The sequence below is a fragment of the Callithrix jacchus genome, chromosome 2 (genome assembly GCF_049354715.1).
Source record: "Callithrix jacchus isolate 240 chromosome 2, calJac240_pri, whole genome shotgun sequence".
NCBI classification, from domain to species: Eukaryota; Metazoa; Chordata; class Mammalia; order Primates; family Cebidae; genus Callithrix; species Callithrix jacchus.
This window is the reverse complement of record NC_133503.1, coordinates 135,360,151-135,372,990: the sequence shown is the minus strand read 5'-3', so window position 1 is coordinate 135,372,990 and position 12,840 is coordinate 135,360,151. Positions and strand designations below refer to the sequence as shown.

The 12,840-nt window shown below is 37.4% G+C and overlaps 1 protein-coding gene and 1 non-coding gene across 5 annotated transcripts in view; both read right to left on the bottom strand.

The window, feature by feature from the left end:
• The window catches only part of POC5 (POC5 centriolar protein), a 51,375-nt gene that overhangs the window by 35,448 nt on the left and 3,087 nt on the right, over positions 1–12,840 (bottom strand). The window contains exons 2-6 of one of the 4 annotated variants that reach the window (XM_035291375.3): positions 11,467–11,750; positions 10,992–11,204; positions 9,649–9,746; positions 3,897–4,035; positions 1,581–1,664 (exon numbers count right to left, since the gene is read on the bottom strand). In XM_035291375.3, coding sequence (XP_035147266.1) covers positions 1,581–1,664; positions 3,897–4,035; positions 9,649–9,732 — 307 coding nt within the window. In that variant the 5' untranslated portion in view covers positions 9,733–9,746; positions 10,992–11,204; positions 11,467–11,750. The remainder of the gene's footprint in view (positions 1–1,580; positions 1,665–3,896; positions 4,036–9,648; positions 9,747–10,991; positions 11,205–11,466; positions 11,751–12,840) is intronic. The other 3 variants (XM_054252171.2, XM_035291376.3, XM_035291374.3) reach the window with 3 other exon arrangements.
• On the bottom strand, positions 6,272–6,378 carry LOC118151839 (U6 spliceosomal RNA). Its single transcript, XR_004740244.1, has one exon. It is a non-coding gene; the product is annotated as a U6 spliceosomal RNA (small nuclear RNA).

Below are 12,840 nucleotides of genomic sequence, written 5' to 3'. Positions count from 1 at the left end.
CTGGGTGACAGAGTGATACCCTTGCCTCAAAAAAAAAAAAAAGCACTGAAAAAAAAAGTTACTATTTTCTCACACATTTATGCTGGAATTACAGACTGCCATCATTTGTCACATATCTCACATTTGCTATGAGCATCCTAATAACAAAGATGGAAGAGCTTTCTTCTTACTGAATGAAAAATGAGTCTATAACTTGTTACTTAAAAGTAAATCTTTCAAGAATTGTTTTTAAAAATTTTTAAGATTTTAGTTTTTTTTGCAAACATATTTCTGCTTATGTAAAGACTTCTCTGCAAAAGGAAAAATAATTCCTTAACATTTGTGTTGAGTATAAAAAACATAACACAAGGTTTGGGGTAGTCACACTAGGACTACATGTTCTGAGGATGGTTAAGAAACCCAAAGAACAGGTGGAATGACAAAGTACATGAATATTCTCTTTTACTCAATTTTGCCAACTAGATCTGTACTCACAAAGAAAGTAATAGACTCAATAGAGTGCTTTTCAATTAAAAAAATATCTCAACACTCACCTTTTAAGAAATTCAATCACGTAACTTCAAAACTTGGAAAGGTTGTCAGAGATTATGCTGCCTAAGACTTCTACTTATAAGTGAGGAAACTAAGGGATACCAGCACTACTTAAGTGGTGGCAAAAATGGTTACCACATTAAATAACATTAAATAGAAAAATATTAAACAATATTACATTTTTATTATTTTAATTATTCTGACTAGTCAAGAAATAAGTCTCAGTCTAGTTCTAGTATGCTTTTAAAAGCTCTATAAGGCCAGGCATGGTGGCTCATGCCTGAATCCCAGCAGTTTGAGGGGCCAACAAAGGTGGATCACTTGAGCCTAGGAGTTTTGAGACCAGCCTGGGCAACATAGTGAGATCCCATCTCTACAGAAAATTTAAAAATTAGCTGGGTGTGGTGGCATGTGCCTGTAGTCCCAGTTACTGGAGGACGGGGTACTGAGGCAGGAAGATCGCCTGAGTCCAGGAGGTTGAGGCTGCAGGGAACCCTCCACTCTAGCCTGGGTGACAGAGTAAGATTCTGTCTCAAAAACAAAACAAAATAACAAAAACAAAAAACAAACCTCCTCCACAAACCTCTTTAAGGCTTGTTAATCTTTCTTTTCAACAAAGACTTTTTTTCTTTTCAAAAGCAGACTTAAAGAAAAACACTAAATGATAGAACAGGTGACATAAAGATAGGATGAAAATCCTTACACTGATACGCAAATGCCTGAAAATTGGGAAAGTGCATTGGTTTACATAAAAACTTGAATTGGCCAGACCATCTAATATTCCATTAAATCTTTTAAAAGTTAGATTTGTCGTCTAACTTAGCAATTTTAAGAAAGGATACTACACACTATAATGCATTAACCTATCTTAATTGTACTATTGTCGGATCTTATAAAATTATTTAAAATATTATCATTTAAATTAGCAACAACAGCATTTTAAAATCCTGCCAACAAGTAATATGCTGAAATTATTTCTCTTACTACATAGAAAATATTCATTAAACCGCAAAATGTACAATACAAATAAGCCAAGGAAAAAATCATACCATCCGTCTTTGAATGACTTGAAATATTAAAATCGTATCCTTTTCCAACTTCCATTGCAGGTTCTCTTACTTCAGAGTTACTTCCTGCCAAAACGAAAGCTTTTTAAAATTAAACTGAACCACTCTTAAATAAGAGGTCTAATCATACATGATTTAAGAAGGTAGCAATACATAAGTAAGATTTTAGACCAAATAAAGTACAACATGCTGTGGATGTAGGACCACTAAAACAAAGAACAAGAAGAGATAAAAATCTGAGACTTGAAAAAGACCTACTGATAAGCTCCATCTTATGCACCAAATACAGATGAGAGATAATGTAGTCTACTATAGCACTCAATTCACACTAAGAGAATAAGTGGGTGAATGACATTAGAACTTAGAAAAGGATCTGCTCCTTTATGACACTGAGTATTTCCAGGGGCCTGCTCCTTTTCTCTAGCTGCAATCAAACTAAAGTGGCACTGGCTCTCCCAAACAAGGGCTTTCTTGCTTCCACTCCAGGAGCCTGTAGTCAACAGATGGCAAAAAGGGAACTGGGAAAAACCTCTCAAGAATGGCTGTTACAGGCTTGTATATATACTTTGCCAATTTCCACATAACATGCCTTATACCAAGCAACTGAGATACCAAGAATAAAGAGAAGGTGTGATGATGAATTTACATAACAGAGTTTAACAAAGTCTACTTGTGAATCAAAATGACTAAAGGATATCTAAACTTACCATATATTGTATGTTTTAATCTGAAATACTTTTTGGAAATGTCAGAGAATAAATAAATGAGTACTATCTTACATAGTGGTCTTAAATCCCAGGTGATTACCTTGAACTGCTGAAGATTTGGAGCAAGGGAAGGCCCCCGTGCTGTGTCACTGGGAACAACAGTACAGTAGTACTGTTGGTAGTGGGAAAGGAAACAAGCTTTTGGTAACCCCCTTAGACATGAAGGTTACAATGCTGATTTCCCTATTTAAATTTATAGAAGAGTACACAGTGCTTTGAGTTTGCTCAGCAGGAATTGCCTGTTGAGGGATGTAGTCAAATTCAAGATCACTGATGCAGAATGAATTAGCTCCAAGGTTCATATCTCTTGAAGATCACTACAATTTGTGTAGCACTGGAATAAATTCTTTTATTTTCGATTATAGTATCATGAGAGTTTTTTTTTTTTAGACAGAGTCTTGCTCTGTTGCCCATGCTGAAGTGTAGTGGCATAATCATGGCACACTGCAGCCTTAAACTCCTGAACTCAGGCAATTCTCCCACCCCAGCCTTCCAAGATGCTGAGATTATAGGCTGCTATGCCTGGCTAATTTTTTTGTAGAGGTGGAGTCTTGTTATATTGACCAGGCTTGTCTCAAACTTCCGGGCTCAAGCAATCCTCCTGCCTCAGCCTCTCAAAGTGCTGGTATTACAAGCATGAGCCACTGCCTGGCCTATATTTTTAAGGCTTTTGTCCTGTGGCCCCATTTGTTGTTCCACTGCAATAGGTCAAAGACCAAGAAGCAGTGAAAAATCCAGTCTACAAAGAGTGAGACAACAGACACTAGGGCTATGACTTTGCAGAAGCCCAGGAGCCTTTGGCCTGAGTAGCCTATGTCATGTGCCTTCAAGGACAGGGATCCTTGGAGTTACGCCTATAGTGTGATGGCTGCTCCTTATCAGGGCTGTTTTAGGAAGGCTTTCTATGCCCTTTGAAAGAACATTTATTTAGAGTTTGGGATGCTGTCTTTACCTGAATAAGGAATGGAAGTAAAAGGAGCTTCATCCTCCTTTCTCCATCTTTCACTCATCTATCAACACACATCCTGGTTTGTAGTAGCTTTCAGTTCTGTTGCTAACATGATCCATAGATAGGTTCACCTTTGTGATAATTATCCAAACAGTCCTCCATGCCCACATAAACACTGCTAATAAAGTAGCATGTGGTTTGTAATTTAAGGGACTCTCAGGGCTACCATCTTTAATTTTAGCTTGGGCATTTAGTTTTCAAGTTAATCCTGATATAAAACTGTTGGAACAAGTACTGAGATATGACATACCTAAAAGCCATGCAGTTGCTATATTGTTGCTTCAAATTTATTATTCTTCATAAAAGTAACAGCCAAATGACGTTCAATGAAAAATCAAGCTGTCATACAAGAGTCAGGAATAACATATTAAATGTACAAAGCTCCCCTAGATGATATTAATACACACAAATAGTTGAGAAGAATCACTGACCTGGACAGGTATTTTCACAATCCTAAGTCAGTATCATTAATAAACTCAATAATACCTTAAATTAAGACATAACTTGAAAAATATATATAACCTTGACTATGAAGAATATCATGAACTGAAGAAATTCTGGCATCTGGCACCACTTCTGCCTTAGGATGAGATGACTGTGAAGCACCGGAATCAACATTCTGAGTCACCATAGCGTAACGAAGCAGTTCTTCATATTCTTCCTAAGAGAGGCCGATAATCAATAATGTAGTATAACAGTTACAAAGTTAAAATATATTCAACTGAATTTTTTTAAAGAAATTTAATTACCATAATAGAGTCACATGCTGATTATATTACAAAGTTTTAGCACTTATTCCATGCTTGAGTTCTTTGAGTGTTTCTTGTGTGATTTTTACATTTATTATTAACAGTTTGAAGAGGGCTGTGTACAGTGGCTCATGCCTGTAAACTCAACACTTTGAGAGGCTGAGGCAGGAGGATGGCTTGAAGCCTTAGCAACAAAGCAAGGCCTCATCTTTATAAAAAAATTAAAGAAAAAATTGCTAGATGTGGTGGTGTTCCAGCTACTGAGGAGGCTGAGGCAGGAGGACTACTTAAGCCTAGGAATTGGAAGCTTCAGTAAGCGATGATCGTGCTGCTGCACCCCAGCCTGGGTGACAGAGCAAGATCCCATCTCTGGGGAAACAACAACAAAAAGCCTGAAGAGGTGATAAGATTCTGTGAATCAAAAATTTTCTATCACGTATTTTTTTTTTTTTTTTTTTTTTTTTTTTTGAGACGGAGTTTCGCTGTTGTTACCCAGGCTGGAGTGCAATGGCGCAATCTCGGCTCACCGCAACCTCCGCCCCCTGGGTTCAGGCAATTCTCCTGCCTCAGCCTCCTGAGTAGCTGGAATTACAGGCACGCGCCACCGTGCCCAGCTAACTTTTTGTAATTTTTAGTAGAGACGGGGTTTCACCATGTTGACCAGGATGGTCTCGATCTGTTGACCTCGTGATCCACCCGCCTCGGCCTCCCAAAGTGCTGGGATTACAGGCTTGAGCCACCGCGCCCGGCCTCACTTATTTTTTATATGTCAGATCAGTTTAATTGAAGATGAGAGATGCTACTAAAAATATACCGTTTTCAGAATTTTTAAAATAATATGTAACCCAAACAAAATATAGAAGCAAATTGGATACTTAAGCTTATAAAACTGCAATGGCCTTCTATTACATCCCAATTTCTAATGAACATTTATCAAGGCAGCTTAATTGTTTTTATTAACTATCACTATAAGAAGCAAATGTCACATAGTTGAATTAATTTACAAAATAAATCTATAGAATTGTAGTTTTGTTTTTATCTGCTTTTTATATTGGAATTTTAAGTAAAATTGTATAAAAATAGGTTTATGCTTTTACATATTTGAAAACTGCTAGCTTTTATGGCAATTACATGTACAAGAGTGACCTGGTTTGTGCTTCAACCTTAATTTACTTTTTTTTTTTTTGAGACTGAGTCTTGCTCTGTTTCCCAGGCTGTAGTGCAGTGGCACAATCTCAGCTCACTGCAACCTCTGCCTCTTATGTTCAAGCAATTCTCCTGCTTCAGCCCTGAGTAGCTGGGATTATAGGTACATGCTACCATGCCCAGCTAATTTTTGTATTTTAAGTAGAGACAGGGTTTCACCATGTTGGTCAGGCTGGTCTCGAACTCCTGATCTCTTGACCTGCCCACCTTGGCCTCCCAAAGTACGGGGATTACAGGTGTGAGCCCCCATGCCCAGCTTGATTTACAAATTTAACATATATACTTACACAGTAAACATTAGGTATAGCAAATACTGATATTTATATATTTTAAGACTAATGACAGAAGAGAAAGAGAGAGATAATCCAAAGAGAAAAGTACTTAGAAAATTCAATCAGAGGCTGGGCCAGGTGGCTCATGCCTGTAATCCCAGCACTTTGGGAGGCCAACGTGGGCAGACTGCCTGAGCTCAGGAGTTCAAGACCAGCCTGGGAAACACGGTGAAAGCCCATCTCGACTAAAATACAAAAAAAATTAGCCAGGTGTGGTGGCACGTGCCTATAGTCTGAGCTACTTGGGAGGCTGAGGCAGGAGAATTGCAAGAACCTGGGGGGGCGGAGGTTGCAGTAAGCTGAGACTGCAGCACTGCACTCCAGCCTGGGTGACAGAGAGAGACTCCGTCTCAAAAAAAAAAAAAAAGAAAGAAAGAAAGAAAGAAAGAAAGAAAGAACATTCAACCAGAATTTCCTTCATATTGTTAGTGATGTCACCTTCATGAGAATAAACATCTCAGTTTTTAACTTATATTTTCTATTAGCAAATAAAAATCAATATTTCACATGATGGTTTTCACTAAGGCAGAAAGGTCTTATTAGGAAACAAATCATTTAGGATATCATAATACAATGTTTATTTATTTATAAAACTTAAAAAAATTCTTAAAAAATTATGGAACACTTCATGAATTTGCATGTCCTCCTTGCACAGGGGCCACACTAATCTTCTCTGTGTAGTTCTAATTTCAGTATACGTGCCGCCAAAGCGAGCACCAACACTTAGCTTTTACATTGACAAAAGTAACTATGACTAAATGGATTTTAATATTCTTAAGTTAAAAAAAATACACTCCCCAAAGCATATTGGTTTTCCAGTTATTAAAATAAAAGGAAATTCCCAAAGAGTTTGACAAAGTGGGGCCATACACAAGACATTTACTAGTTCCTATAAACCTGAATGTGTGAGTTGGTCCTAAGACACTAATACATAAAATTTCAAGTGCATAGAGACTGTAACGAATCTAGCAGCATCCATTTCTTTTTTATTTCTTTAAGTTAATAAAGCCCCAGGGTTTGATTTGGGCAAATGGCTACCCAGCTACATTTCCCAGCCTCCTCTGCAGCTAGGTGTGGCCAAGAGACTGTTTTTTGGGATTCAAACGGAGATGATGTGTACCACTTTAGGTGAAGTCCTTAAAAAGGAAGCTACTTCCTTCTATTTCCTTCTTCCCATGGCCTAGAGGTGGTACACTGTCAGTGCACCAGCACCTGACAATGCAAACACTGTCAACAGCTCATGGCACAGCAACAAGAGAGAAGGGATTGGGTCCTCAGATGACCTCAGGACTATGTATCAGCTCAGAATTTACAAGAGAGAATCAAACTGTAAGGTACCCACTTAAGCCACCCTTACTTGGTTTCTGTTAAAGCACTATTATATGTCCCAAACAGCCAAAGTAAACTTTAGATTTTGGCTAAGAATACATAAGAGTGTGGCTGTTATGGAGCTTGGGACTCTGAATGTTAGTGTCCCTCCAAAATTCATATGCTGAAGCCCTAATACCCAGTGTGGCTGTATTAGGAGATGAGGCCTCTAAGAAACTAGTTAAGGTTAAATAAGGTCATTGGCTGGGGCCCTGACCTGATAGAATTAAGGTACTCATCAGAAGAGACACCAGGAAGCTTGTGCTCTCTCCTCCCACCTATACATACTGTACTGAGGAAAGGCCATGTGAAGACACACAGCAAGAAGGCAGCTGTCTGCGATCCATGAAGAGAGCCCTCACCAGAAACCGACCCTACTGGACTGTGATGTGGGACTTCTAGCCACTAGAACTGTAAGAAACTAAATGTCTGCTGTTTAAGTCTATGAATTTATGGTATTTTGCTACAGTAGCCTAAGCAGATTAATATGATGGTGATCTTATATTGTGAGGTTCATAAACTTTGTATAGAGTGTCCCCACTGTGATGGCAGTTCCAACTAGATTTAGCTAAGTCTGCTGTGCTCAGAGTTAGCCTATCACCACCTCAGGCCTGTAGGAATGGAGGGAGAAGTGTAAGTCAGTGGCTTTCACTTATGGCTTCCCTAGTCTAACTTCTGCTCTGGATAAGAGAAGGAAAAAAAAGACACAAATATATATTTCAAATCATATTTTTTATACATATTAACATTTTTCATGTATTTTACCACAATTGCTATGGCTTAAAGGGGAAATAAATAAGTATATGTCAATAGTATTCCATGATCATATATTTCAACTTATTTCAAGAAAAGCATTTTTAAAAAATCAGTTACTTAAATCACTGTTTTAGGGTTTCATATATGTAGATACAGGCCAAATGAGTTATTTAAAAATAAGAATTTAAAATTAAGAATCAAAATAAATAACACTGCTTTTCTTAACTGCCAAACATAACCTGTGTTGAGATAAAGAATTCTAGAGTAACATTCAAAACTTGTAATTTTGTCCCCCTCTCCAACCCGCAAGAGCTGAACTGATAAGACCGTGAAATATTGCTCTACCCATGCCTCAACCATTATAGTCAGGGCAACTTGGCTGACAGGAGCTGTGGTTCGAGAAAATCTTTAGTGTGTAAGCACTATGGATGTTGCCTATCCCTCGGCATTTACCACCTTCTGGCTTGTGAAGCATTTGCACAACAAAATGTCCCTTAAGAGGAATATTGATTTATGAGGGGCTTTTGTATTAAATATTTGGATTTACATATTTACTACATATGTAAAATATATATATTTAATGTTATTTTTAAGATTATTTTTTGTATTTATATTTTGAAATGTTTTCGGTAGTGAAACCCAAAGTAATGACACTGTGTCTACAGGGAATATGGAGAGGCTTTCAACTTCAGCCCAAGAACAAGCAGGATCATAAGTTGAGGGTTACTAATAGACCCTCAGTTGCGCTTACGTTATAAGCGGGTAATCAATAACACAAAATGATTTCTTGCAGGTTCTTCCATCTCTCTAAAATTCCACTCTAGAGATTTATTCTTTTGATTTAAAGCTTTGTCTCTTGACAAAATGACAATCTGAGTGCTCACAAGGTGTTTACATTTTAGTATAAATGAGTTAATCAGTTCTATCTTGAAGTTTTAATCAGACAACTATGAAGGGTGGAGGAAGTACTGGTAACTGAAGAGAGGACTACATGGGAGAGGTACCATCAAAAGGAAAGGCTAGGGTGCAACAGCTATGTCACAACTCCAGACTACTTTTATCCTAGTAAATATTCAGATATTTCCCAATACCCTCCCCATTTCAAGATCCATAATTTCAATTAAAGGAACAAATTTGATTCATAAAATATTTTCCTAAAGCTTTTCTCATGTAATACAGAATCAATAAGAATTTCCTATGCTTAGGCATAAATAGCTTTTCCCCTTGAGTAATATAACTATAAAATTTATGATACACCATGTCATTATTTTCTCATTTAAAATCTACTCCAGAAATCTAAATCCATACTTTTGATGATGAAATATTTAGAAATAAGAGAAATTTAAAACACTTCATGTAAATACCACACCTTCTATAGCCAACTGACCCATTTCATTTTATCTGTCAATGTCCAGGTCCTGGGCAGCAGACTGTACTGAATGTTGTGGCAACAGAGACTAGACCTCAGCAAGTAGAACACAAGGGAATCCTGAGCTCTAGAACTGGATGGTTTGATACCGTATTAATTTGCATTAGAAGTGAAAGTAGCATTCACGAGAGGTAGGTAAAATGAAAAAAATTTAAAGAAAAAGTTTCTTGAACATTTCAGTTTTGCTTCTTAACTGTGTTGGTCAAAGCCTTTGTACAGAGTGTTTGAAGAGTTCATCAATATTTTCTGGCAAGTTAAAACAATGTAAAGTAACTCCTAATATTGGTACAGTAATTCCTAAAGTTTGATATTATTACAAATTGAAAACTCCTTTATAAATGGAATAAAAAAGTAAATAAAAATTCCTAGTTTTCCCTTATATTCATTTGTTTAAAATAAAAAAAGTCATCACGAATTTAGAAATTTTTTCCCACCTGAAGATCCAAAGAGACAACACTGCCTTGATGGGAGTCATTTTGTACAACTGGAAGTGAGTATTTCTCCTCATCTGATGACATTCTGCACAAATATTCTAAAACAAAAGAAGCTAACATTAGCTTTTTTCCTTGACATTTAAACTAAGATAAAATGTTTTCTACATATATATAAGTGCAACAGTTTCCAAATCTGCAAACAATCTTCATGTGATATATTAAAATCATTCATTCAACATATTGAGTATCTATAGGCAAAAATCACTGTGAAAAAAAATAAAGACCCAATTCCAACATGGGTAAGTTTATAATGTAGTCAGGGAGATGAGACAAATACATGAAAGGTTAAAGAAAAAGAGAGGGAAAATCCCCAGTGGGGCCTGTTGAGGAAAATAGATGGTGATCACTATCCTTAAGCAATGTGTGACAACCTGGGTGTTGTGTACTTTCCTGTAAGATACTGAATCAAGAGAGAACAAACAATTTGTGCAAATTTCCTTCTAGGGAAACTTACCTTTTGGAAATATTATTTTAAGAAAAGTGAGCTTATACAGAACAGAATCAAATATAAGCATAGCAAATTTGTTGACAGCCCTGAGCAAAATATTATTAAAAGTACTTTATTAACAAGTAACCAAATAATTTAAAAAATAAATAGTGACTATTTGAACTATCTTAATATGTAATATGTAAGACATTGGTCAGGAATGTAAAATAAGTCCTTATTCTTAAGGAGTTTACAATATGTAGATAGGGCCAGACCTGTACATTATATAAGTGACCAACTGATGACTAAACTGCTGATAGGCCCTAAAATAACAGAGGTACAGAGTAGAGAGGCAGGAGTAGCTATTTTTCATGGGGTAGGGTTGCATGACTGTAAATAAGCAGGAAAGGAGGAAGAAAAAGCTTTTAGAAATGATGACCCAGGTGTTGAGACCTAAAAGATGAGCAGGTCTCATCCTGAAAGATGGATAAAAGGTATAAACAGAGGTGAAGATATTCTAGGCAGTAGAGTAATGTAAGCAAAGACACAGAGTCACGGACACGTATGTCAGGAATAGCAAGCAGTCTGGTAAGGTTAAAACAATGGGTGCAAAGCAGAGATTGGCTAAAGATGAAACAAAAAGTAAAGCGCAGCCAGATGGAAGGTCAAGATTTGTCATATTAAAAATCTGGGTGTTTAATTCTACATATTAAAATATTTATTAAAAATTACATGATAAAGATCATTCCAGCAGCATTGAGGGTTAATTTGGATATGAAGAAAGAGAGATCAGGCCGGGTGCAGTTGCTGGCACCTGTAATCTTAGCACTTTGGGAGGCTGAGGCAGGTGGCTTACCTGAGGTCAGGAGTTTGAGATCAGCCTGGTCAACATGGCAAAACTCTGTCTCTACTAAAAATACAAAAAAATTAGCCAGGCGTGGTGGCAGGCACCTGTAATCCCAGCTACTCAGGAGGCTGAGGCAGGAGAATTGCTTGAATTCTGTGGGCCGAGGTTGCTGTAAGCCAAGATCACACCACTGTACTCCAGCCTGGGTGACAGAGCTAGACTCTGTATCAAAAACAAAAACAAAAACAGATCAATTGAGAGCTGAGTGCAATAGTCCAAGAGATAAATGTTCTCTTTGATAGTAATTAAGGAAATAAGTGACCTAAATCTAGGATGATCAATGGGAAGGGGATGGAAGGTATGACTACAGGAGAGCTGTGCTATGGTAAGAGAAAATGATCAATGATTGATCAAGGGGTTAAAAAGAACTGTTGATGGCTTCTAGATCTCTGGTTTGGGTAACTAGATGGATAGTGCCACTAACCAAGGCAAGGACGGTAGGAAGATGAGCAGGCTGGGAGGAAGGACAATGAGTTCCATATCAGATGAGTTGGGTGTGAGGTTGCTTCTGAGGCACCAGGGTAAAGCTGCAGGTATACAGTCTGTGGTCACACTGGCTACACAGTACCCCACTACAAGGACTGTGAATGGTGTTTCCTGGAGTTAAGCATTGTGGGAGCCCTGCATTGGAGGTATAAGTTAGAGATCCAGTTTGAGGAATCATCGGCATAATAGGAACTGCTGAAAAAAGGGAATAGATGAGATCACCTACAAAAAGAAGTGTGAGAAAAAGTTTTTAGTCTGAGGTCCTGTATTAGCGTGTTCTCACACTGCTCTAAAGAACTGCCCCAAAACTGGATAATTTATAAAGAAAAGCGTTTTAATTGACTCACATTCTGCATCTCTGGGGAGGCGTCAGGAAACTTACAATCATGGCAGAAGGGGAAGCAGGCAAGAGGATCGCCCTTATAATCCAATCACTTCCCTCCCTCTACACATGGGGATTACAATTCAAGATGAGATTTGGGTGGGAACACAAAACTAACCATATCACATCCATACACCCAACTTATATGCAATATTTTTATCAAAAATGCTTATGTATCCATACACCCAACTTGTATGCAATATTTTTATCATAAAAGCTAAAGAAGACCTTTAGCTTTCAATATGTTCAGAGGGGACCACAGCCCTAATACAGTTAAGGACTACTACTGTGAACGAGAAGAGGGTTAAAGCCAGAACCACTAACATCTAAAGGGCAAGAGAAGAAGAGAAGTCAGCAAAGGAAGTCAGAATATTAGAAGTATGGGAGCAGGATCATAACAACTTTGAGAACATAGTTAGTTAGATGCCAAAGAACCATGAGGATTGGATAAAATTTGGCAATTTGGATGTTGCTGAAACATTTGCTTGAACAATTTCAGTGGAAAGTAAAACAATTTTAGGTCTCAGTCACAGTGGGCTGAAAAATAAATAAGATATCTCTTTGTAAGTCTGTAAGAACTTGCTTTATAAATCTGGGTGCTTCTGTATTGGGTGCATATATATTTAGGATAGTTAGTTCTTCTTGTTGCATTGATCCCTTTACCATTATGTAATAGCCTTCTCTGTCTTTTTTGATCTTTGTTGGTTTAAAGTCTGTTTTATCAAAGACTAGGATTGCAATCCCTTTTTTTTTTTTGCTTTCCATGTGCTTGGTAAATCTTCCTCCAACCCCCTATTTGGAACCTAAGTGTGTCTTTGCACATGAGATGGGTCTCCTGAATACAGCATACTGATGGGTCTTGATTCTTTATCTAATTTGCCAGTCCATGTCTTTTAACTAGGGCATTCAGCCCATTTACATTTAAGGGTA